The sequence below is a fragment of the Phalacrocorax aristotelis genome, chromosome Z (assembly GCF_949628215.1).
Source record: "Phalacrocorax aristotelis chromosome Z, bGulAri2.1, whole genome shotgun sequence".
Classification (NCBI taxonomy): Eukaryota; Metazoa; Chordata; class Aves; order Suliformes; family Phalacrocoracidae; genus Phalacrocorax; species Phalacrocorax aristotelis.
In genome coordinates, this window is record NC_134311.1 from 31,515,107 (window position 1) to 31,542,994 (window position 27,888).

Here is a 27,888-nt window from a genome sequence, read left to right on the forward strand (position 1 = left end):
CCGCCTCAGCCCCGTGCGTCCCGCCCCTGCCTGCCCTCGCCTCTCCTGCCGGGGCGTCCCGTCCCGCAGGTGCGGGGCCCGCCGCAGCGGGTGGCGGCCGAGGCGACCGTGCGGCTCCGGGCGGCGGCCGTGCTGGAGCTGAGGAGGGCGGCGGGGCCGAGGTGTGCGGCTGGCGGTCGCCGTCGGCTGTTCGGCTCACCCTGCCCTGCAGCTGACTGACCGGGAGTTGGTCCGGGCTTCCCAAGGCGGCCGCGCACGTCTCCGGAGGAGGAGAGGGCGGGAAAATACCTAGCCTTTACCGGCTTTCTCCTCAGACTCCGCGCCCTGCCTGGCTGCTTCCCGCGTCCCGACTCCCTGTGTTGTGTCAAGCTGCCTGGCTGTAGGGAAATGAGTGGCTGGGTTGACCTTGGTCCACTCCCAATGCTGCCCTCCTGGGTACCGGGCGCTGCTGCCGGGATTGTCTCCTTGCACCTCATCCAGAAACTACTCTTCCCCTACTTCTGGGCTGACCTGAGATACCTGCTGAAAGTACTGATGTATGGGCTGAGAATGAGGATGTACCGGCTGCAAGGGAGGATTGTCACCGTCCTGGACAAGTTTGTGCAGCTGGCTGAGAAGCAGCCCCATAAGCCATTCCTCATCTACGAAGGAAAGGTGCACACCTACCAGGACGTGGACAAGAGGAGTAACAGGATAGCGCAGGTCTTCCTACACCATGGGGCTCTGAAGAAGGGCGACACCGTGGCCTTGCTGATGGGCAACGAGCCAGACTTCATCCACGTGTGGTTCGGACTGGCCAAGCTGGGCTGTGTGGTGGCTTTCCTCAACTTCAATGTCCGCTCCAGGTCTCTCCTGCACTGTGTCAGTAGCTGTGAGCCCAAGATACTGGTTGTGGGAGCAGGTAGAGTACACGCCTGATTTGTATATCTAAAGCTTTTAATGTCACATCTTCCCGGTGCATGTCTCTCCAGCTCCTTTATTGAAAACCTGAGTTTTCAGATGTTCACAGAATGAAAGAAGCCTAGGGCTTCAAGAGATGATAAAGCTTAAGCCTCTCAGGCAGAATCAAGTACATCCATGCTTTGGGAACATCCATTTAACCTTCTCTTAAAAACATGCATTGCAGGAACGTTTGCAACACCTAAGTACAGCCTGCTCAAGTACAGTGTTTAATCACTTCAGTAGTTGCTTAATGTGTCTCAGAAAAGATTAAAATGACCTACTAAGAATAATTTCCCATTCCTTTTTAAATAGTCAATTTTAATCATACTTACTTTTTCCTCCTGTACTATCTCCCCATCTTTCTAGTGATCAAAACCACTGCAGACTAGAAGGTCTTAGATCACACTGTACAACCTCTGCTGTACAACTGTTTGCAGAGGTATGATAGTCTTCCAGGAACTAAAACTGAGAGGTTTTTTTACAGGTGTAGCACATAGGAGATTGATTTGTAATAACCAACTTACTGTTGGCATTGGATTGTAGAAATTACTGTGTTTGAATAGGAGATACTAGTGTGTGTTGTGTAAGTTTCCAAAGTATTACATTTTTATTAAGGGCTTCAAAAAAATTTAAAATCTTGATGTAGGTGTACTGTGCATTGTATATTCAAACCGGGCTTCAGTTATTGAGATGTCTAAACTGAAGACCGGTCCAAAACCTGAACTTGCCTCAGCATTTATGATCGAGTGCAAGTGAACCTGCAATGCTAAAAGATCACACAGAACTTTGACGTTTGGTTGGAGGAGGGTATTTCAAAATATCAAATATTAATGTTGTCCCGCCCCTCTGAAATTATTATGTCAAGTCTACTCTGCATTATTTCTATTTCACAACTTTTTGCCTTATTCCTGTTACACAGATTGTGGGGTTTTGCATCCGTGACACCTAAATCGTGGAATTTTCTTCCGTTCTCCACTGCTGCGAATTTGTGCTTTCAAAAATGTATTTAAGCTTTTTCTCTTGCATATTCTTACATAATAAATTTTGTCATTCTGTTTGTGTATGGTATGCTGGTTTAAGAATGCTTGGTAATTAAAACAAGCTAATGAAACAGAAGCCATTTTAAATATAATTCTAAAACACATGAAAAAAAGCTTCTGAACTGACAGATTTTAATTTTGCCTTCTGATTTACGTAATTTAAAAAAATCTCATTTAACACCCTCTCATGAATACGTGCTTTTGAGTGTATGGATTGAGGAATGGAATTAACGTTCACGGAATTCTTGCTTATTGACTGTGTTGAAGGAGAACTTTGCATCCAAACTTGTATCTAAGAGTAGTCTTTATTAAAATGAGAGGTTAACTAATGAAAAAAGCATTTGCAAAGCAGGAACAGGGTCCATGTTTCTACATTCTTAATTTGTTACCAGCAGCTAATAGAGCAACTATATTGAACTAACTTGTTCAATAGGAGTCTGCCTCTGCTCACAAAAGAAAAGCTATGTGCAGATAGATAATAAAAAATATTATTTTCTGAGGTAGCCTTTTATGTGTTGGTCTTCCTACTTTATTCATGGGATTTAGTCTTCTGCATTGTTAGTCCCTTGAGCCTGCAAGGCTTCACAGTACTCTTCGGGAGTTAGAGGCTCCTTTTTAACCTGTATCTGTGAAAGAAGCTGAAGTTCTTTTATGTGCTTGTTCACTGGCTGCGCCGTATGGAAAAGCAGACTCTCCAAATGAGTCTAGGTTTTGCAACTGAAGGTTCACACACTGTTCCGTGACTGGAGGACTAACTCCTACCACTCTTGAAACAAAAACATATTATACATAATTACTATATCTAATAATTTCCCCCTAATGTGTATAAAAATTGCAGGGCAGTATTTAACATTGTGGTTAATAATTCTCAGAGGTCCAGTGTTAGTGTGTGTTCCAAGGGATCAGTAGGCATGACTGGAACTTTCTTGTGTGTTTTGCTTGTGGCACCGTTTTCCCCAGGGTTGTGCATAGCTTGAACATAGTATATTTTTTTTTGCAAAATATTTACACTGCAAACAATCAACATGTGGTCCAATATCTGTCATAATCAGGCATCGTATTTGACAATTAAGTTCGTTTTTTTAATCAGACATTACTATGCAATGGTATTATTTCTGGATAGTGGCAATTCTAATATTAAAAAATATGGAGCTTTTTAACCCTCCACAAACAAAACCAGGCTTGACTTAGGAATTCCATTTCTTATAACAGTTAGAAAACTATCTTTTTAATATTTTGATGACCTTCAATCTTGTTCATATACTGCAGCACAGCAGAAATCATCCCCTTAACAATCTGACCATTGCCTGCACCCAGGAAGAATAAATTTGCTCTTGAAATTCTTGTCTGTAATGGCACATTAAATCAGGAACCTGTATGCAGATCCGTTTAGTATGAAGGTTTCATTTGTGCTGAAGGGAACCTTCTACTTTCTGCTGATACCTGGAACAGTTCCCACAGATAATTGTTTATTGCTAAATTTTCCCTGCTCAGAATGGTGGTGTGGTCTTCCTGTGTGTGGGATGATTGCATCTTGCAGCTTTTTTTGGTACATCTTGTCATTTTTCCAGAATGCTTTTATTTTTGACAAATGTGATACCTCTATCCAAATAGGCTGGTTACTATTTATGGTTCCACGGCTTGTACAGTCTTTCACACTGCCTCTTGCAGGATCACTCTCATCTGTGGAATTTCTACTCTTTGGTTTTGTTTTGTGCCTGCATATTTTTCAGATGTTGTGGTTTGGTAACTTGGTCCAATTTGTATCATCTTGTCTTTCCTTCAGCACTTGCAGACACACTCTCTTCTGGTCTGACAATTCTGTGGTATTTTGATTGGTTTTTCTAACTTTAGATGGCAGCCTTCCAATAGTACTTAAGTTTGGGGATCTGGTTTTGTCTTCCATATTCTGTGAACTCTCTGCAATTGAATGTTTTATTCTTAAGCCTCAGATATGTTATAAAGACTTCACATTTTCTCTCTTTTGTCAGTTTCTTATATAAAATGGATACCTCTAAAAGGTTCATTTTTTTCTATGACAGCAATGTTCTTTTAATTAATTTAGCACAATCTAGTAACTTGGTTTTTTTTCTTTCTCATCCAACTACAGGCTGTAAGGCAAATATACATTCTCTGATTTGCCAATATTTAGGCTTTGTGTTCCTTTCCAGTATTTCCACTTGCCTTTGTGGCAGAGAGAGAATTTTTGCTTTACCTACTTTGATTTGTCTGGTGTGTTGCCAGAGAATTTAGCTCTTGCTTTAATTTGTTATGTAACGTTCTCACACTTCCATTCCCAGAAACACTGTCTACCACCACTCCCATTCTGGGGAATGTTTGTTGAAAGAGATTCAGAGGTTGGAGTATAAAACCTCATTTTTAATAGAACAGCAGTTAACTAACATGTAAGTAAACGAGGAACTTGTAGAGGAGAAAAGAAAGAAGCTGTATGCCCCTCTCTCTATCAGACTGACGGCATTAGCTTACTGTAACAGCAGTCTGACCTGTTCAAAGATATTCATCCTCACTACAGTCGTTACCAGGTCATGCCACCCTTACTGCTTTAAAAACTACATAGAAGAGTAAGGTACTGCTTAAAATGGAAGAACCTTTTAAGGCACTGTGTCCTTTCTAGGGAGTATTTCTATTCATTGGAGTCTGTCTTGAAAAAGGGATTATGTTTTATCTTTTGGACAGTACGGGTGAAACAGCAATACTATTAAAAAACACTGAAGATCTAGTGACCCACCGGAAGTGTAAAAATGGAAGTTGTGAACGCATTTACAGTGTGTTGCTGCTCTCAAGAGTTCAGCTCTTACTGGGACATCCCAGATTGCCATCATGATTTGTGATGCAAAGATTCAACTGTGAAAGGATTGCATTACAAAGCTCCATGGGACTGGTTTACATCAGTCCTGATAGCAAAGGCTGTTCAGGGAGTGTACATCCCACATGGATATGTGGTGGACAGCCTGCTCTACCTGGGGCTGCTTGATCAGGGGTGTTGGACCAAGATGACCTCCAGAGATCCCTTCCAACCACAGCCATTCCATGATTCCACAATTCTGTACAGAATTACATCTCCCAGCTGTGGAAGTATAGCATTTTCCTGGCCACGATTCTTTACTCTTGAGGCACCGAGGCTCAGCAGCACTCTGCTGCTGCTGAGTGTATTCAGAACTCGCCATCTGAGCTCAGAACCAGGGTTGATGCTGGCAGGACTAAAATTCAGGCAGATGTGTGTCTACATCCTGGAGAAAGAATAAACAAAGTCTTTTTTGGTATTTGTGAATTAAGGTCATATGTTGTTATATACAAATATAAGAATCATCTCTCATATTAGTCACTGAGTGAAAAAAAAAATTGATCTTATCAAAATAATCTTAACTGTTTGGAATAGAAAGCTATTTAGACCTAAACATTTAGGACAAGGAAACCATAGAAGACATGCAGAAGACACTCTTATCTGCTCTGTTAGACAGCATATCTCTTTGATCACTTGCTTTTAATGAGTCTGTGTCTCTGTCCCGAATGGCCTTTGGGTGGGAAGCAGTGCCAACTGTGATGCCCAAGCCAGGTTCTGATTTACTACTTTTACTGCCTTCAGTGGCGTTTCAAGATACCAACATGATACTAAGCCACAACTGACTTGTAATGTGTGTTATTATTACTTAATAAGTGCTGAGTGTAAGGAGTCACTTCGGGGATCAAGTACAAGTAACAATTATTTTCTGAGGCCAGACAGTGTAGGGAAGAGTTTGGACTTGCTGTAGCTTACTGAGTGTATCAGTCAGGGTGCACATCAAAGTTATGTAAAAACCATTTCATACGGTTTTTCTTCTGAGTAACTTTCTGTTCAGTACAAGTTGATCTCATAATCTGATGTATTCCTTTCATCAGTGAAGGACTGTGCCCTTGCCAACAGGCTGCATTGTTTCTTTGCTAGAAAATAACACTAAAAATCTTTTGCGCAACTTGAAGCCTGGGGCAGTAGTTCAAAATCAAAACATCTTTTCCTTGCTTTCTCAAAATATGTAACTGAGTTATGTATTCATGTGATTTTAATGTAACAATTTCACAAACTGTTTGTTGAATAATTAAATGCTTGAAAAGCAAGAGGGAAAAAGAGGCAAAAAAAGTGGAAAAGCATATTCGTTTTGACCAGTTACAGCTATTTTTTTCCCAGTAGAAGCCAAACAGTTAGCACATGGTGAGTATTCATATAAAAACTATGTAAACAATGCATACAGAACTGCTGACTACATTGCCAAACTTTATATAAGCGGTCATTTCTTCCAGAATGAATAAACCAAAACGTGAGTATATTTTCATAGTGTAAAAGTCAGACAGGTACTTGAGAGGAACCACAGGCTTAAATAGCTAAATTGCTTTAGTATAATTGCTTTCCTATACAGTAAAGTACCGACACCAGGTACCTGTAGAAATAATCAAACTATAGTTGCTCCAGGAGGGCTGTTTTTTCCTGACACATGGACAAGACGATATGTAAAGACCAATGAGCTCTACACAACATCTGGCACAGAAGTTCATTGTTTATGGAACAAACATCAGTTGACTATCATCAGGATTATTCTTTGGAAATATGTTAGTACATATGAGAGTTATCTTCTAACACCCATGCTCCTGTGTGTCCCAGAAGTAATTTTCAGTTCTGGCACTTTGAATGCAGCTGTTTTAAATTAACCTTTCATATTCAGGAAATCACTGTTTCTGCTGTTCTCTGCTGTCTAACTGGAAATTTCTTTCAAGATAACATGTAATTATAAACTGTTCACATATTATTCCAAGTACTAGATTCGTGAGCACAGAAAAAAAAATTCTACTGTATAATCAATTCGTAGTTCAATAGTAGTTAAAAAACCAAGCAAGCCTTTGTGCAACAACAAAATCTATAGGTTTTATGGTGGAGTGTTTAGAGAAACGAACAGTGTGTATGTTTAATTTGAAGATTGATCTTAATTATTCAGAGTAAAAATGTTTCAGGCTACTAAATGGGAGCCATGCTTTCCTGTCATTCTTGAATTTTAAATGATTGTGTCTGTAGAGTTGAAATTAATCGTTGCCATCTTTCCTCCTTTGAAGGAAGGAAAGAAGAGAGGGAAGAAGAAAAAGAAGGGCTAGGTCTTCTTTTTGATAGACTCATGTAACTCAAATATACAAGTAGCTTGGTGCACATCTTACCTAGAACTTCTGAATACTAGAAAATTAGAAATATTTATTAATTTCTTCATGTCATGCAGTCCTAAACAAAAATGTCTTCTGCAGAGAAGTTAAGAGTTGGTAGGTAATACAGCGTCATCCCTTCCCACTTCCAAAAATGTAAAAAGCAAAACAATTTAAGGAAATGCAAGAAGGGATTAATTTATCTCTGGAAAATAAGGAAAAGCTGCAGTGATCCCTTTGGTATCTGCAATACTTAAAAAGGGTGATACTCATTGCGGTTTTTTTTGTCAGGCCTTCTGCTAGAGGATAGTTTTCAAATAAGGAATAGGTGAAATTTCATTTACAATTACAGTTTCATTACACAGGATAATTTTGTATGATGACTTTTATTGGGCATTTTTTCTCAATATTTGTACCTCACATTTGTTATCTGGTAAAGACACCACACAGGGTGGACAACTGAGTCTCGTTCAAATGATTATTGGAAGCTGGAGGAGCCAAAAAATTCTCAAAAATCCTTAACAACTAACAATCCTTAAGGTCTTTGATGACACTGTATTTGGAGCCAGTGCACCAGTAAAAAATGACAGAGAACAGAAATGGAGCTCAAGCCACTTCTAACAGCTGTGTTTCTTTTTCTAGACTCTCAGTCTAACTTGTACCTACACAAACCATCATTAGTATATTTAAGAGACATACATGTATCTGCCTGTGCATGCATAATAGGAAGATGCAAATGAGTATTAGAAGGAAATAACTATATAATTATTCTGTTACACCTGGTTTATTAATAGCTGCTTTTCATTAGAAATAATACTGTTGTATTTTTATATTTATTATTTGAAAAATATACCCTAAATTTGTAATACAGCAGCAAAACAATTAATATGCCAATGAACAACAATTTTCATGTCACATTCCATCAGATCTATTTGCTAAACATTCCTAAAATATATAGAACTTGTACTCTGTAGGCTTTAGGTTTGTAAGACATATGTTTAGTTGGTGACAATAAGTTGTATCTCTGTTACAGTAATAGAGATTAGTATGCCATTCATTAAAATATATACAGCAGTCTAAGGAAAGTAGTTCTCTGAAAGATTTAAAATCCTCAGTTACTTGTTGTAAAATTTATGCACAGCAGTTCTATTAATTGTATTTAATATTTGTGAAATGAGCTTGAGTTGACATCAGGATTTCAAATGCTGGCTCTGGCAATGCCTCATTGTGAGGTTCTGGGTGAATCATGTAAACTTCCTTTGTTTTTTAATCTATAAAAACTGAGATAATAACATAAATTTATACCCACAGGGATATTTGCAAGATTAATTACACAGGCTGAGATCCAGCAAGGCACTTAAGTGTAAATGTGTCTTTAAGTATATGAATAGTTCTGTTGAAAGCGGTGTTGTTCCTACTGAGAATTTTCCTGGATTAGTACTTTAATGCCTGTACAGTGTTCTGATAAAGTGCTACATTATAAAAATGGTCAGAAATATAAACATAAATAGCAAATGTATTACTTAAGGATTACTTAAAGCCTCTCTATTTTTTCTTTTCTATTTTATAAAAAGTTAGTTGTATTTATATTCAGGTAAAAGCTAATAGAAGGAATGGCTTTCAGTGAATTAACATGTGATTATAAGAAAACAAAATTGTCAGATTCATTAAGGTATGTAAAACACCCAAAGCACTACATAAATAGCCACATGGTTCTTTGGCAGTGTCTGAATAAGCCACGGGCCTATATCATATTTTTGTTCTGTGAAATTCAGGTACCTACATACGTGATATAGCTTTTTGTTTGTATGTTTGTTTTAAAATTAGTAACTTCTGTGCTTTAGGAAAAAATACTGCTAGATGAGAGATTGCTGTTGAGGGCATCCAGGGAAACATCCACTGTAATTACCAGCTATGTACATATTTGCCTTGCATCTTAAGGAGATTTCTTCACAATTTATTTGAAGTTAAAGCTGAACTATTTCAGTCTGGCCTTAGCAATGACAAAATTGAGGTAAGAAGCAGGAGATAGTAATTAAGACTTGCCATTTTGCCTCAGGGGCTAGATGACAATTAGACCTTGTGAGGTCAGCAGTATTTTTACCATATTATATCCTGTTTTCAGAGAATTTTCATTCTAGTTCATCATTATTTTATTGATTTATTTATGTCCAAAGAGGTGACTTTCATTCTTCTTTCTATTATAAAAAGTAAAACCTTCAGAGGAAAAATACTTTATTTGCTCGTTTTGTGAAGGCATAATAGAAGTAACATTATTTTAATTTTTCAGATTTGCTTGTGACACTGGAAGAAATTCTTCCTAACCTCCACAAAGATGTTAGTGTTTGGATAATGACCAAAGACTCCTGTTTTCCAAGTGTGCATACCCTTTTAGACAAAATAGAGGCTGCATCTGAAGACCCTGTTCCAGTTAATCGACGCTCTGCCGACAACCTCAAGTCATCTGTTTTATATATATTTACTTCAGGAACAACAGGTACAGGTCTGCTAAAAAGCCTATATTTTCCTTCAGCTTTCATCTAGAAACTTGATTTTCCAAAACTCTAATCCTTTGGTTCATCTTTTTGAGGTATAATATCATATTTCTTCTCCAGAAGCATTATGGTAGAAAATGAGCATGTTTCTTGTCAATATTCAAATGTCAATATTGTTCATATTCAGTGGTTTATGGCCTTCTTTTCTTTTTTGTCCTGCCACATTGTGCAAATATTATGAGGCGCTCTACTGCTGATTACGTCACAGCTAAGGTGTTAATAAAACGTTTTGCTTTTTTGGTGGGTTTACAATGATAATAAATATTGTTTTGTGATTGCATACTACTGCGTAGCTATATTAGCTAACCTTGAATCTAGAGCTTTAAAAAACAATCTTCAAACAAGCAAACAGGCATTTGGTTTTTCTTCATTAAGTCATGTTCTATACAGGTCACTGTAGAGACAGAAAATAGGATTAAGTTACTAGCCTTTTAGTTTAAAAACAGATGGCTGAATTTATTACCAGTGCTCCAGCAGCTAAGAAGCTAAGACTTTAAAAAAACTGATCACTGACATGGAAAGCAGCATGATGTTGTTAAGATAAGGAGATTGGCATTCTCATTCAGCTGAACACAACAGTTTTAGTCACAAGAAGATTTAAAATGACCATGTGTTTTATGACTTTGTTCCCTCATATAAAAATTATTTAATTTATTTGCTTTGGGTTCTGTGGGAAAATTAGGAAATAAAAATGTCAGTCTAGAATAAAAAAATTAGGAAGGTATAGATATTGTCAAGAGGTCAGGTATGTTTGTAATACTGCTAATACAAATATAGCTGAGCTTGCTGGAGTAAGGAGTTTTAGCTGAAAAATATTATAGAATTGTCCAGGTAGGAGGATTTAGTTCTTGTAATTACATTCAGAATATCTGTGTGAAGCTTAAAATTTTAGTTACGTAGAATTTAAATAATTTTTGAATGCTTATATGTACTACCTTCATTTACGTTGGATTTCTTTTATGTACCACATAACTAAAAGAATGAGGTTTGTTTAGTCTGAAGAGTATGGAATAAATAATTCTAATCTAAAGTAAATGAACATTTTCTCACTTTCTGATAAAGCAGGAGCACAATTTTGCTCCTAAAATCAATGACTGGTAAACTTTGTTAAAAGAAAGAAGTGTCTTGCACAGTCTGTAGTCAGCTGTCTGTAGAGACAGAAGGAAAAAACTCAAGACTCTGTAGAGCACTTCTTGCTATATGTGTTTAATTGGCAACATAGGCTTATTACCTTTTCTCTTTAGCGTGTTGGGTTTTGTAATAGCTTTGAAGTGTAGCTAGAATCCCCATAGATGACACTTCCATTTAACAGCTCTAGTTAAGTCTTCAAATGAATGGTAGCTTTGCTAGAATAGGTGAGAAAACTTTCTGAACCATCAAATTTTTTGAAATTTGATGATGAACAGTTTTCACCGTTCATCATCAGGACTCGGTCTGCAATTTGTGTGCATATGTGAGAACATATATGAAGCAAGAACACATCCCCTTCTCAAAATAATGGGTACCAGAGTAGTGGCCCAAGCAGCTCTTGCATGTGAGTCTTCCTGGTGCTCAACAGAAATCTGTGCTGAGCCTGAAGAAACTCACTAAGTAGAACCAAACTGGAGTGGACTTTTTGCTGGATTTTGTTTTTAATTCTGCGTAGTCTTCATAGCCTTCTAAAACAAACAGGTAGACTTAGATGTGCACATTTTAGATAAGCACCCACTAAGTGATCTACTTCACATAGATCCCATACCTTTCTTAATTATGTTACAGTCACTATGACTCTTGCTTGAAAGAGATCTAGTGTGATGCCTCTTCATGCTAAAGGAAGTCCATATATACTGCAAATGCTTTTGGCCCTTTGTTGGCTCTATATAATTTGATAGTATGCTACCCATGGAGTTTCTTCATGTTTCCACATATTTGAATTGACTTGGCATCAGATTAAATAACTAACAGATGAGGTTACAGAGTGGCTTATGCATCTTTATGTGTACAGAACAAACATGCAATACTGTATTAAACAGCCAGTTGTCTACTAACAGCTATCTGAACAGATGGATGAAAATTTGGTTACTGAAGAAAGAATGTATTTTTTTAATGCTTTTAGAGACCTTACACAGGAAAAAAAAATATTGAGTTCTCTTTAAGAGAAGCTTTATGCGTGGTTTTGTGTTCTCATTCCAGGTCTTCCAAAGGCCGCAGTCATCAGTCACATGCAAGTTCTTAAAGGAGCTGTTGGACTGTGGGCTTTTGGTGCTACTGCAGAAGACATCATTTATATTACTCTGCCTCTTTATCACAGTGCAGCATCTCTTCTTGGCATCGGTGGATGCATTGAGTTGGGTAGGGTTCGTTTCATGTAATCGTGTTACTAACAGAGGATTAATTGTTATAAAAATGCATGAAACACACTTAGGTTCACTGCCATTAGGGAAGCCAATGTGTTGCTGAAATCAAATTAATAGTCTTTTCAGAATAGCTTTATATTTCTGTATTTTGGGGATGAGAGGTTGTCATAATAGTGAAGGATCTCTTACAGGCTATCTTTGTGGTACTGAAGAAGAATTAGTTATGGTCACTTGAGTCACAAATGTTTTTACTTTCTGTTATATTTAGTAAAAAGGAATTTAAGGACATACATAATATTTTGGCAGTGTTTGTAGTGCATTAGTGTATGTACACACAAAGCATTGTATGATAGAATAGAACTAAAATGTATTTTGGTGAACTTTAAAAAGACTGACAAAAACATTTATAGTGAACATTCAGCTTTGTCATATATCATTAGGTGATATATAACTTTTTTCAATGTAATTTGTGTACTGTTTTGGCATGGACAATAAAATAAATATTTTACTGAGATAATATAGATGTCCTCAGTGACTCTCTTATAAAATATTTGTTTGGAACTTGATGGCAACTATTTCCTGTTTCCTATATCAAGGACAAGTCAGAGCAAGGGAAAGATAACTGGATTATGGATTAATTCTGCCTGAATCTGCATTGATTAAAACTCTTTGTTGAAAAATGAAGTTTCAGTGATACCCAAATGATTTGCTAGTTCAGACTGACTTTTCAGGATATTTTCAGTTAAACTCTTTAGAATAGTATTACAACACCAACAAAGAGAAGCTGTCTTCTTGCTTTTAACCTCTTATCTATCAGTTTACTGTCTCACCAAGGAGGAGACTGGGTTCATTCCCTTCTTTGTCTATCAGGTTTGAACATTGGTCTCCTAATAAGAGAGCTTAAATACCATATAGTTCTCTGAACAAGGCTGCTCTTAGTTCCTCTTATGTTCTTTTTTTGCAGAAATAGTGAACACAGCTAGCTAAGCTTCCATATAAAGAAAATGCTTAATTTCCTTCTCTGCTGTTTCCATAAAGGTGCAACTTGTGTGTTAAAAAAAAAATTCTCAGCTAGTCAGTTTTGGAGTGACTGCAAAAAGTACAATGTGACAGTCATCCAGTACATTGGAGAACTTTGCCGTTACCTTTGCAGCCAGCCAGTGGTAAGTGGAATCAAAATGATGGCTATTTTTCTGTAAGTGATATGTACATTTGTTGTTCTTAATGTGGTCATGTTAAAAGGGAAATAAAACTGTACAGAACCTGTCCCTCTGCCCTTCTTTTTATGTGAGGTTCTTAAAATATTTGGTGATCTGTAGACTGTAAAAAAACCAAATGGCTTGAATCAGGGAGATATTAAAGTATTAAAAGAAAAGAGTTCGAGACTGAACACTGATTCAGTGTCATTTGGTGAAAAAGTGTTTTACAGTTTCACAGGGTAAGTTCAGCAAACCAGGATTACTGTTCAGTGTCTTTTCACAATTTTCAAAACTTTGTTTCTTGTCACATATCAGAGGTCTCAGGTTTTGTAGGCCATGTTTTAGCCCTGTTTTGGCTTGTGCTATGTGCTTATTTTGAGACCATCTAAACTATATTTTAAAATTAGGAAGGGTTTTGTTCTAGGTTAGCAGCTCAAAGGAATAATGCCTCTTGTTCCAATTAGAAAGCTCTTCCAGAGAACAAAGCTAGTTTTGTCAAAGTGGCATTCCTCTCTGGAAATGTGTTAGCCCTAACTTGAAAATACTTATTTTCCCTTGGCAGTCAGTGGTGTGATGGTCTATTTACACGGTATCAAGTACAAAGTATGCTGAACCTGTTGTAATTACCAAGTGTGGCTGACTCAGGTTAATGAATTAACTCTCTATCTAGCTATTTTGTGGTATGCTTCTGTATCTACACAATGACAACAGAGAGACTCCAAGATGTTTAGGCTAAGCTAAATGTCTAAAATTCATTAGAATTAATTCAAGATGTATAGAACAATATAGACTAATGGATATAACCTGTTGCACAGCAAACCAAACTGATTTTCTATCCTCAAATGCTTTTGTTAAATGTGTCAAAATGAATACGAAACAAACATTTATAATGCTGGCAACTTCCATCCATTTATGACTGCAGGTTGTCCTGTGTGTTCCAAAATAAATCCTAAATGTTCCATCACACATTATCTTACCCGGTTAAGCATTGTAATGAATAACTTTACAGTTACTTATGTCCACAAACAGCTTTTATTTTGAATACTAAGCAAAGACAAGTAACAGCTTCCAAGTACCTGAACAACATTAAGGAAAAACAACTGTATCCTCATTTAATTTAACAAAATGTTTAGAACAATATAAAGAGATTTGTGGAAGTGTACAAAGTTGAACACAATGCAACTGTTATCTCTTTGAACATTATCCCAACAATTTAATTTTGTGATTTAAAAAAAAAAAAAAATCAGGGGTTTATTTCCTTGTCAATTAATTTCATTGAAATGAGTAATCTCTTAAGAAATGGTGCCAATAATCCAAATTAATTAATCTGAAAATTCTTTTCTAATCCAATTCCTCATTTTATGATTTTCCAAAATAACCTCGTCCTTAAGCAGTGTTCTAATAATTCAAAGAGAATGCAAATCAGTCTTGTTTCGAGCAGAATAACAATTTTCATTAATATCTCAAGTTGCTGACCAAAGAATGGAAAAGGTCAGTGTTCATAAGACGTTGGATTTTTTTTCCCCTGAAAATTTTCAGAAGTTTGTTTAAGTAATGTAGTGGTGGGTCCTACAGCACTATCTATGCATGCCTCAGCAAAGAAAATGTTCTTGACTTAAAGAGGGCATGGCTGATGTCCCAGTGACCACCATGGCTGTGACATGAAATCACAACAGTGATATGTTTATCTCTGTTTCTTTTTTTGTGTGTTGGGTGTTTTTAACTTTTTATTTGTTTTGTTTTTAACTTTATAATAAGATAAACAAAAAGGTACAGGATAATGTGAAATCAAGTTAAAGACCATAAGGAAGATGAAAACATATGAAGGACCTAGCTTTTATAAATTGTGATTTTTCTTCATTGTAGGCTAACATGGTTTCCCCAGTTATCTCCCTTCTCTCTAACACTTCCCAGCTTTTGCTCTGTTTGCAGCCTCAGATATCAGTTGTTCTGCTTTTCTGTCATTTAACTGTTCAGTTAGAGCATGGCATTTTGTTTTACCCATTTTATTTTCTTCAGTATCTTAAAGCAAGAATGATAGATTAATAGACTTAATTTTCAAAAACAAACTCATTTTTAAATCCTTACAAAGCCATCATAAATTTAAAGGAGTTTTAAATTTTGCCAATAAAATTATTTATACCATAATTAACTTACATGTAGTATTTTTATACAGTCATTAACTATTCATTAGCTATATAACTTTTCTGTTTATTAATTTCTGTGCATACCTTCTAGGAGCTGGCATGTCTAAACTCTGTGAGGCTACAGGGGGGTTTTTGTTCTGTTTTGGTGTCGGTTGTTTTTTGAGTTTTGTTTTTTTTTTTTTGCTAGCAGGCTAAAGAGAAACCTAATGTACCCTATCAAGAAAACTTAAAATTATAAAACAATCAGTTTGACAGCTAGGTACTTGAAGAAAAACAGTACGTGTTTGTCATGTTGAAACTGGAAGAGAAACATGTTCACACAAATAAGTGGAAGGAATTTAAATATGTTTTGCAATCCATTATTATTTTTCAAGCAAGTGAAATAATTTGCCAAGTTGTTATCTCTCTCCTAAATTTCATTAACTTAGAAGTACCCTATATACTGGCAGCTTGAGAAAGATATGGCTAACAGAAGTTTTAAAGCACTGTGAAGATATGTGGGCAATGTTCTCAAGGTTAGAGTACTCTAAAGCCCTTCTAATGAACATAGATTAAAACCATAGCAATTATCTTAAGTGCTTCGTTTGTTTCTTTAACATAAACTTGAGATAAATGGTGTATTTCTAATAGTTGGAGGCCACAGTGTGGCCTCTTATTTCATAGATTTTGGACAGAACCATTGGCAAGTCTCTGTGGTAGCATAGACTCTTGGCTTAGCTTTCCTTATTAGTTTTGTCTTGTTTGATCTTTCTGCCTCCTACTCACATCTGCAACAGCTCTTAAAGACTCTTTTGCAGTAGAATTTTTTGAAACCTGCTCTCCATCCAGTTTGGTTTAGTAACCTGTGGTCTGGAAAAAACATTTGCTAGAGAAGGAAGTTGTCTTTTTTCCTTAAGTACAAGTACAAAGACCTTATATTCTGAGACGTTCATAGATTTTGCTGGGCTCCTAAATAAGTGAGTAATCCTCATGCCTGCTGTATTCCAAGCTCTTTTTCTGCAGTCTTTTGATCATAGTGAAAGTACAAGCGCCAGCACTGATGGCTCATATCCATCAGTAGCTACAAAATGGATCCTGCTCTAAGATATTAACATGATTACTCCAGTGAAAGAGAATATCCTGCTAATTAATAATTTGGTCTTGCTAGCTGACATTGCTCAAAGTCTCTGTTAACAGTGATCTACAAAATTTCAGAAGTAGGGCATAGCATAGTTCCCTATTTGTTCTCTAAACAAAGGGCTTGGAACTACTTCTCTACTAATTTGTGGATATATTTTCCTTAGAGGGTTGTAACACACTTAAAATTTAACATTTAAAGTATATACAAAATCTTCCTAATGCACTTACAGATTTATTTCAAATTTGAAGCAATGAGCTGTTTAAATAATACATTGTGTCCTGAAGCTTTTGGAAAGATATGAATGGTAGCATCTCATTCCTGCTTTCTGTAAAGGAGATCTGAATCCTGAAATGGTTTACAAACAGAGGCTAGAAAGCAGTTTTCTTGATCATTAGGTTCTCTCTTCTACTCTTATAAGCTGTCATGTATTATGACATTTATTGTATGATTTATGATACCTTGCATGAATTTAGTTACCTCTCTATTAAACCAGAGTTCACTTGTATTCAAAGTCTATTCTGCAATTAATTATATAATTGCTTAGAAATTTTCTTTCAATATCTATTGTGTTTTATGTCCATTTGGTATTCAGCCAATGTTACCCTTTGGCCATCAGCAACATTTCCTGTTTCCTTGGGGTTGCCTCAAGTGTATAAGACCATTTATATCAGCTTTCAGACTTTGTTAAGATGAAGCAAGCTGATCTCTCTGCTAGATCCAGTTTGACCAACATTTCTTTGGATGGGATTAAGCTCTCTGAAGTGACTTTAGAAAAGACACTTCAGGATTTATTTTATTAAAATTTTTCTGTGTTATAACAATAGTAATTTAGAAGGAGAGGACAAGGAAGCCAATGCTGCTGGGATAAGCGATGAGAATGAACACGTAATTCCCTGCTGTTGACTCAAGTGTTGTGGGGAGGGGTGTAAGAGTGGGGTTTATATATGTTGGATAGCACTCTTTCCTACCTAGAAACAGGTTTCTTTAAAGGAAGGCAATTTGGTAGCCAGGTAAGGAGGGAAAAATGAGTCAGCAGGCACATCTCTACAAGGCAGGTTTTACTTGACACCACATTTTGTTCCCTGTTAAAGTTTAGCTCAATTTATATTCAGTACTGGAAAGTGTTCTTATTAAAATGTGGAGTGGAAATTTGTCAAGCCCTTTGAAGGTTTTCAGCATAAACATTTTATTAAATACCCCAAACCAGTAAAGTGTCACAGTTACAGACAGCCATATCTGTACCTTTCATTTAAAGTCTCTGAATGATCTCTGTATGTCATTACAATTTTATTTACTGGGGGGAGTTCTGCAATTTATGTATTCTTCTAGTAACCTGTGTTTTTTTTAAAAAAAAATCTGCAACCACTTGTATATGTCATAAGCAGACATCATTCTTAATGCGAGTTGTTACTGATTTACTGTAGTATTTACAGTGCCTAAAAGGAGAATTGAACACTGTTTGTACATGCAGTCAGAGAAAATAGAATTTTTAGACTAAGAATATATTTAGTACATCTGAAATGAAGCTTAGAAGTGGACCTATTTGGAAGCTTGTATTTTTTCCTTCCACACTGTATCAGTTGATCTAATAAAAATATACTGAATATTACGAAATATTTTATCTGTGCTGTAAACTGCCATGACAACAAAAACAGTATTATTTTTAAAAAGTGGGTTTAAAAGCAGATTATAATCCTCTCCATTTTGACTGCTGCCTTCTGATAGTTAAATGTATTGACATACCTCTTTTGGACTCCATCCACACAATGATTCTGTGTCTGTTTTCTCATTCTTTCCACTAATAACGGTAAAGGTTTTCAGGTTTTCTTCCTGAAAAAGTCTTCTGTAATGTTCATAGAGTTTCTTTGCCCTTTGGAAGCATAGGTTTTGCATACCCAAAACAACACTGAAGGCTAGTTGCAATGTCAGCTAATGGTTCTAGTGTGGTGGCTCAAGGCTTTACTGAGTCTTTAAGAGGTTGTATAACTTAACCAGTTTCCTTCCTTCCAGCTTCTTTTCCTAGATACTCAGTTTTTGGGTTAAGCTAGTGGAGTCATGCAGAAAATGTCTGATAGTGAAGCCTAGAAATCACAATCATACTTTTATAAAGGGAAATTTCATACTGCGTACAGAATACTGTGTGCAATATAGAGCGCAAGAAATAATCTGTGCATGCTTTAATTCTCTGAATTGACCCTTGGAAAGTTTTTGTGTGATTTGTTTTGACTTGTGGGCTCCTGGGGCAATCACCAAAAATACAATGATCTACTTCGTATTACTTGGTGGCACACAGATGAAAGTGACTTTTTTGTTGTTGTTGGTAGATATTTTCTGAAGGAAATAGAAGTACAGCTAAAGAAAACATTTCCTATTAGAAGAGCTAAAGGAAGAAGACTCCTATTAGAATCTAATTCTATTAGATTATCAGGAGATTGATTAATGAAAGCATGGTGAGAGTGAGCTATACTAAATAGCAAACATTGAGTTCCTGAACTGGAAGGATGTGTCCTGTTTCTAGAACTCCTGGTCCTTTGTTATGGTGCATCTCTTAAGTACCCTTCCTGTTTTCTTTTACTTGTATTTTTAAATTTGGGTATATATTTTGCTAAAAAAAAAAAATCTAGTTGCAATTTATAATTAGGCATTACTGAAAAGTGAATGTAAGCATGTATCTTGAAGAATTTATTACATGTGCCATTATAATGGCAGAAGAATATATGTTATCTTAGAGTCTCTCTACTAACTACCTGATGCCCCTTTTTCAGGGCTAATATGACAATAGAGAACTGGTGAATGTGTGGTTACGCACATTCCTTGTAAATACATGAATGTAAATTCTGTGTGCTCTGTCCATCATATTTTATATTTAACAGAGTTTTACATTTCTCAGGCCCTGACATTGGTTTTAGTTTCATCAGGGCCGTAATACAGGAAACATTTCATGCCTCCTTTGCTTGAAGTTGCCTTTGCTTCTCTCCATTTGGCATTTCCTGCTGCAGAAATGGTAAAAATATGACAAGGAATCTGTTTTCTTGTATTCTTTTAAAGCAACTGCTAAGTACATTTTCACATAGCTACCATAATGAATCCTTGCCACACTAATTAATAAACTGTTGATGGCACTTTAAAAGGCATTTCTTTTATCAACAACTTAATCATGTAGATAGTCCACATAGTTTACGCAGAACACTTAAGGAGAAAAGACTGGCAGATGAAAAATCTCAGGTATGTGGTATTTAGTGTAATAAGGCAGATCTTGACTTGTCAATTAATTGCTCTACAAATGAAACAAGCTCTCAAAATTGAGATATAATATGTCAGACACTGATCTATGATGTATGCAGATATTTGGTGTACAATTCAGAGATCTTAGCAGAATGAACTGAAGAGAAGTCCAGGGGTAAGATAAGAACAGTTCTTGCTTACTAGTGCTTCGAAAAGTCATTTAAAAAACAAGTTTTCACCTTTACTGTTGGAAATAAGTGGATATTGACCAAATTCCCATCTTATTTCAGAATCACTCTGTAAGAAGTGCAGGAAAATAAATAGACATTTTTCAAAACCTTGGAAAGATGTTCTAACATTCTGTTACTCTAAAATCTGTGTTCCTCATTATCTGTATAGAACTATTAATCACATTCAGAAACACAAAGCATGAGCATATTATCACAGGACACACATAGTTTGTATTTATTTCTGACAGTTGACTAGGGCAAGGCACTAAGTCCTTCATAAATGAGATATTGTAAGGAAATACAGTTATTAGTGAAGGAACTATTAACTAGGTGCTATGCTGTTGCAGCAGGCTAAGAATACGCCTGCAGACAATTGCTGCATAACAACTGTTGCACAGTAGCTGGCTGATGTGCCACTGCTTGTTCAGCTGTCAAGAATGGCACAGGGACATCAGAGCTTATCTCCCAGAAGAGATATGTAATAGATGACTCCTTGGAATTGCTTCTACTCTTATAATTCTATCTACTGTACACCAAAGGGAAGCTAGGTGATAAAATGCCATCTGAATATGGCAGAAATTCGAGGCATGACTGCTTGGTGCTGTAGCCTGCTTAAAGCATAAATTCCCTCCTATTTAATTTATTTTGATTTTCAAGCGTTAGGACACCCTAAGTGTGCATCGCTCTGCCAGGTTTCTAGAATTTGTTGGAATTAAGATCCCTTTTCCTTCCTTTGTCTTACTTATTGTGTAAGTTTTCAGCCTCAGTGCCCATGGATACCTACATGCCTGCCCTAGAGTTGGTTATCTGGACAGTAATACAGATGATGAATATATAGATCAATTAATGAAAAAGATGTTAAAATGGCTAACTCCATTTTATTTACTGTGGTTCACTTTCAATGGAAAGTTAGTTATACATAAAGCTAACATGAGTTAATGTAATATTATACAAAAGTTTAGGTAAAAATATGTAAAACATAGCTATATGAATTTACTGACATGTAAAACTACTGTGAATTATCACTGTTTAAAGTTTGCCTCATTATAATAATTCTCTTCATACTTATTAAACCTGTTGGGAGATTAAATTACATATAGTTTTTATTCTAACAGTTGAAAGACTGTTAAATGCACGACAGTATTGGTGCCATTTCCCCAGAAAGCCCTGCAGTACTCTTCAGGGCGTCTTGTTTCAACAGACGGGTACAACAGTGATGGAGACAGTCTAACAGAAAATTTACCTTACTTGTAAAGAAGTGAATTACTGCCCTCTCTTTTAAGGAAATTTGCTTTCTGCAGTCAGTTCTTGATGACATCATATGCTTTCTTTGTATTTTTGGAAAAGGTCTGAAAGCCTTAAGAGAATACTTCCAGAAGTGAGATAGTCATACATTGTATTGTTGATAGGTGCTAACATTGCAAGCACAGTAGAAAACCTGTCAGGTTTACTCTGAGTCTTTTCCACTAGAGAAATAATGATGTGCTGTGGTAATACTGACCAGACAAAATAACATGAGGAATTGAAGGTATCGAAGTAACTGAACTTAAAAATGATGCTGCATTTGTCCTTTTGGAAAAAAAAAAACAAAACACCATAATCCTTGTAGGCCATTGTTTTCTTGTTCATCCTAGTTTGTGTCTTTTCAGCAAACAGCCATCAAAGCTTTTATTTTTCTTAATGTATAAGTAATAGAAGCAAACTCACCTACTTGTTAACTTGGTCTCTAGAGATTTTGAATGCTCCTAGCCTGATGAATGACCCACTTAATTACCATGTGTACGTATACGCACATATTTGTCCCTTCTGTTCATTGTGGAACAAAGGATTTCTGTGAAAGAATCTCTTGTGCTATATTTCCTATCTTAGCAGAGGCAGCATGTTTGGATAATTCCATGGCGTCAGCAAGGGGTAACTCCAGTTCAGTTACTGACATATTAATTTCAGTTTAGCAATGATACTGTAAGGAAAATGCACTTTGAAACGTTTTAAGTTGAGCTGACTGGAATATTCTAAAGACGGTGGACAATTTTCTGGGGGAAAAAAAGAGTTAAAAGCTTTCCTGACAAAGTTCTAAGTAGCAATGAAACACTTTCTCTTAAAAAAAATGAATACTTTCATTGTTCGTTGAGAATATAATGATTTTGAATGTGTAATATAACAGACCTTACTATTTCAGACATACTAACATCTACACTGTTGCATTGTGGTATTACATCTGAAGTTGAAAAAACAAACCACTCTTAAAATTACATCTAGGGGCAATTTTTAGACACTGTTCCATGGTCAGTTGCATTGTACTGGGCAATGCAGCACTTGTTAACAATGATTTAGCATGAAGTCAGTGAAGTATGTGCTTGTGTGTTTAGAAATTACTTTTGCATCTAAAGTAAGGTAGGTGAGGAGAAGGGCAAAGGGAAGAATTGGATTGTTGTGAAAACAGAATGGTTGGTGATTGAGGGAGGCTGGTGAGTGATGTAGTTTCAGGTAAAATAGCAGGATAATGCCTCAGATTGTAATGGGCCAAGAGTTATCTGCATCTAGCTAAACAGGTGAATTCCTTGCTGAATCATTCCAGCAAGAGGACTTAATTTCCAGAAGAAAGACTCTGAAGGAATTTTTGTTCTTTCTATGAGTTACTGGTTTTGAAGAGGGCAGAAAAAAAGTTGGTCGATCTTTGTGATTTAGAGGAGGGACTTAAGATTTCACTGTGTTTGCAGTTTTTGTTACAGAAGTGGGAATTCACAATCCTCCTGAAAAATTGAATTTGGCCAAGACATAAGCCTCTGAGGAACACTCCTGTCTATGTACTCAGTAGAAACTTCACTGTTTTTAGCATCCCAAATACTTAAAGATTCCTGTTTCAGTCAGCTGACCAGATCTCTTCACAGAAATAAAGTGCTGTGCTTTTATGCCAGAATAAAGGTGCTAAAATGGATTCTAACTATAAAGACATACCTGATGCATACTGGATTAGAGTTGGGAGCAGAAAAGGAAACTAAAAAAGACGATCAGAAAATAGGGAGTATCTGCTTTCTTTAGTATATATATGTGGATATGTGTGTATATATATACACAGACACACTCACATATAAATAGTGTCAATATATGCATATATGTGCATATGTATATAAAGAGGTGTTTGTATACATTTTTATAAGTGTACATATATAGAGGTATGTACAGACAGTGTTGCATTACCAGAGTGCTATGCAGTTCTAGAGGTATGTGGTAACAAACTGTACTTATATTTATTTTATGCTGTCTCACTTCTAGGACATTCTGTATTGCCACTTGCAATGATTAAAAAGGGAGTCTTATTTTAACAGAGCTGAAATTAAAAAAAAAAAAAAAAAAAAAAAAACCCAAACAAAACGCCACAACATTTTAGATCTTTTGCCTTCTGATATTTCAGCTTAAATCTGATTGTGTTTTAAAGATGCTCCATGCAATCGCAAGGTTTGGGAATGTATTCATAAAATTAGAGTCTCACTGAACTGGATGAACACATACTGTAGTGTTTCTTGTAATAAAACATGGGAGCTGACCACAGTAGACTCAAGACCAGCAAGAAATAATGTTTTCCAAGTAACATTGAACAAAACCTTGTAAGTCTTAATATTGAAAGAAATACAGAAGATGACTCATATGCAATGTGTGGGACGAAACAGATATTACAAGTGTGTCAGATGGGATTGTTTCTTATAATCAGTCTGAAGACACAAGAAATTAACTCTTAATCTCTGCTGACTTCAATCCCATGACAGAAATAATTGTTGCCTTTCTCTGTTCTGTTTTCTAATTCCTCTGAACGGAAACAGACTGAGACAATACAACTTTTAAAATATATAAGCATTTACATAAATTATCGTAGCCATTATTCAGGAAATAATTTGCTTGGTCAACAAGATAATAGATTTTTGATTGCAGTTTGCCCCATTGTAGCTGTGGGTGAATCTTTAACTTCTTAACTGTTGTAGGTTTTATTGTTTGTTTTTTAGTTTTTTATACTTGATGTATTTAAGGAAGGTACGCTTTCCCCACAAATACATGCAACAATCAAATGCAGTTATCAATATATTTTAAATTACCTTTTTCTTTTTTTACAGAAGGAAGGAGAAAAAAATCACAAAGTCCGACTAGCAGTTGGAAATGGAGTAAGATATAATGTATGGAGAGAATTTTTAGACAGGTTTGGTGCTGTTAAGATCTGTGAGTTTTATGGTGCTACTGAAGGAAACATTTGTTTCATGAACCACACAGGAAAAATTGGATCCGTTGGACGCACCAATTTCTTTTATAAGGTGACTATTTGTTTACATTGTATTTTGTAAAAGGGACTGCTGAAGATAGATGAGTTTCTCAGTTTGACCACAGGTCAGGGGGCTGCAGTCATAAATCCAAGGTAAATTTTCTAACTTAGTTATTGAAAGTTTAATTGACCTCAAAATTTTGGCTGCTAAAGTGTGGCAGATAGTTCTTAGCACTCAACCCAGTTATACTTTTAGCAGTAACACTTAGATTTTTCTTAAAGTTCACAAGAGTGAAAAAGTCCTTGCCTCTCTTCTGACAGTTTTAAGTAGGTTCTGAGTATCATTTCAAATCTCTACTATATTAAAGCCAAAAGAGGAAGTTGGATTTGTTTTAATAAATAAGAACTCATTATCTGTGAAGCAGATGTACAAGTGTCCTGTTCTGACTTAGTGATCTACAGATTATATTTAGAGCTGTTTTCAAAGAGTATATTTATATTGCATATTACTATGTAAATATTTGGAGTAAATGGGAATTAATAGCAATTAAAATAAAGCTACATATAGGCAGATACAACCTGAAGAGGTAATTTATACCTAGGTGCAATTAAACATAAGTACCTCAAACTACTCTACATCCAGTTGTATCGTTATTCGGAAATTTCAGAGATAACACAATACAGTCACTGTTGAGTAATTGTGACAGACAATACTCACATTAATTTAAAAATTCTATGCCCCTTTATCTACCAAGTCTGCTGTATATATTTGGTTTGTTCTAGGTTACTAAAACTAGAAAAAAACATACTTTTTTTCAGTGCTTATTTGATAGTCTCTGGTTTGTATTTTACCACCTTTGACGATGGAAGTTATATGTCTTGGGGAAGAGGAATACATATGATTTATATCACACATAGTGGTTTTTCTTTCATCCTTCTGAGTAAAGGAAGAAGAATTTATTTCAGCTGGAAATTCACAGATTTTTCCCTTTAGGTCCTATTAATACCATCTCTTAAATGGTTTGAGAAGTCAGTAACGTGTCCCAAGCATCTAATAACTTATAACATGAAAGATTATTTAGCAAGGATCTCTAGCAAGGGGACTAGATATTTAACATTGTGTTATTCTTTATGCCAGTTTTTACTCTTCTTGAAATAAATAGGACTACACACATTGCCTAGAATTTGCAAATTAACTGAGATACCTATCTATACTGAGATACCTATTTTATATACAAATCCTGCTGAATTCAGTGGCATTTGTGCTCCTGAGGAGAACTGGTAGTAAAATATACTGAAAAAAATTTTTCAGAGAATGATGTAAAATTATTGTTTGGAAATACATGAGAGGTGTCTTCTGATGATGCACAAATAGGTTTCTAGGTAGCATGTGTTCCAGGGTCCACAATGTTAGTACAGCATTACCATATCACAATCAGTGCAGGCTACAACTCGGGGCCAGAGGAATTCTTCACCTCTGGGATAGGAACCCAGACTGCAGGGAGGAACATGGAAACAGGAAAAAAGAGCTAGTGTGTTCTTCAGAAACTGTCGAGAGCTCAGGAATTTAAGCAGACCAACTCTGATGATTCTCTGTTATACATGACTGATGCTCTGTAGTATGCACAGTGGACATCTGGTGTTGATGGATATCTGGAGAAGGGTACAGATCCACTACAGGAAATCAGGAATCTGGGATTTAGGGAGTAGTAGGTGAACCAGGAACCTCAGAGCTGATGTTAATTTTTTGTTTTACTTTTCTAAGCCTTTAGTCAGGTTTTCTAAGCTTTAATTATTTTAACTCTTCTTTTTAATTAATCTTAGGAAATTTTACATTTGTTCCAAACCCGACTAAACTTGTTTTCAGTATTTCAGAACCTGACAAAAATACTGTGTAAAGGTTACAGCGTATAAAGGATTAGACTTGAAATTATTGATTGATTTAATTATCTGTATTTTTAATCAAGTAATGTGGGAGTTTTGCATGTATTGATAGTGGCACTTCATATATCAATATGTCAATGTTGACAAATATGTCAATAACATATGCTGTTTGTGTTTCCAAAAGTAAGATTAGTGTTTTTGGGGGTTTTTGCCCAAGAAACATGCTACTTTTTCCTCTTTGATGATTGGAATTATGATTTGAGTTAGTCACTGGAGATTAGGAGAAAAAATAGCTCATGCAAACAGCAATTAAAAAATAAATGCAGTTGCAACTGAATACTTGATCACCCTAGACGTCCTTTCTATAATTTATATACTGTTTGAAGTTGGAACCATTATAGTCTCTGGAAACATCAGTATAGTCTGCTAAGATAATTATGGATTCTGCCTTGCTTACTCACTATGAATATGGAAAGACCATAAGACGTTTTATGAACCAGAAAAAAACATTTGTTCCATTTGGCTTGTCTTGAAAACAGTTTTATTCTGTCTTTTTCAATACTCTCTTTTCCCTAGAAATAAATCTGCAGTAAATCTTCAGTTATTTCCATAGTTTCTGTCATCAGGAAAGCAGCTAAAGCACATTATTTGTGAGCAGGCTCAATATGTAGCTACTACCACTCTCCAAGGGGCCTGAGGTGTATTGGCTCCCAGCCCTTCCCACCGTGTATAGACATTTTGCATTCTATGACAGTGGAGCTTGAGGAAAGAATGAAGGTTATCACTGAAGTTTTGTCAGAGACAAACTACCTCACCTTGGTGACGTAGGCATGGTATGTCTAGCCAGATCGGTGGGTGGATTATATGACCCAATTTATGTGGAAATAGAACTGCCCCAAATCTCTTCCAAATCAAGGAGGCTTCAGAGACTACTCCAAATATCCCTCAGGAGCTTTTTAATAAGTACATGTTTCATAAGTAAATGTTTTGCATTTATGGTTGTGCAACATACATGGTCTCTTGCAATGAAAAAATTTGTGTCAGTGGAAAAAATGGCATATTAATAATATTACACTAGTTACATATCTCAGATTAACAGTTCTGCAGTCTGTTAACTACTGGGGCTCTGCTCCTGTCACAGGTCAGTGTCTCTGGATGGCAGTTCCTTCAGTCTGCCTCATGACACTTGTTTGCAGGAGCAGCTAGCTCCCTCATATGCTGAAGCAGAGTAGTGTTGACATGAACAAGGGCTTAGATATAGTGCAGCTTCAGAAAAGTCCAAATGAGGTTAAGAGAGAGAAAAAATGTTGAAAATATAATAAGACATACTTTTTAGTGATTTTTGTTTTTTAAAAGTACATGTTAAATACTTTAGTTTGGGGGCCTTGTATATGTATTTTTGATTACGTGGCAATCTGTGAGTATTGTGACACAGACTGTATTTTAATGCCATAGATAAGTTAATTTTCACCTATTTCAGGCATTTGTTCTGCTTTTTTAAAATAGATTTTACAAGTTACAGGTTATTAAACAATGCATTCTGAAGCGTAACTGTTTCATTTGTTTTCAGTCTGAATGACATCTGCTGGACATCTAGCAATATGTAAAGGAGGGCAGCTTTATTTCTGATTTGCTGACCCATGAATGATCTGAAGTTGGAAAGGGTGACTGTCTCCTGCTGTAAAACAGAGCATGGCACAGACAAGGCCCAGCCATTCAGTTCCTAATTTTTTTGTATCTTCAGATAAATGCTGCAGCAACTTTTGAAATGTTA

The 27,888-nt window shown here is 36.1% G+C and overlaps 1 protein-coding gene across 1 annotated transcript in view; it reads left to right on the forward strand.

The window, feature by feature from the left end:
* The first annotated feature begins 235 nt into the window (after positions 1 to 235).
* LOC142050384 (long-chain fatty acid transport protein 6-like) overlaps positions 236 to 27,888 on the forward strand; it is a 42,275-nt gene continuing 14,622 nt past the window's right edge. The window contains exons 1-5 of the mRNA XM_075079018.1: positions 236 to 901; positions 9,457 to 9,663; positions 11,894 to 12,052; positions 13,096 to 13,220; positions 24,088 to 24,282. Of these exons, the coding sequence (XP_074935119.1) occupies positions 388 to 901; positions 9,457 to 9,663; positions 11,894 to 12,052; positions 13,096 to 13,220; positions 24,088 to 24,282 (1,200 nt within the window). The 5' untranslated portion in view covers positions 236 to 387. The remainder of the gene's footprint in view (positions 902 to 9,456; positions 9,664 to 11,893; positions 12,053 to 13,095; positions 13,221 to 24,087; positions 24,283 to 27,888) is intronic.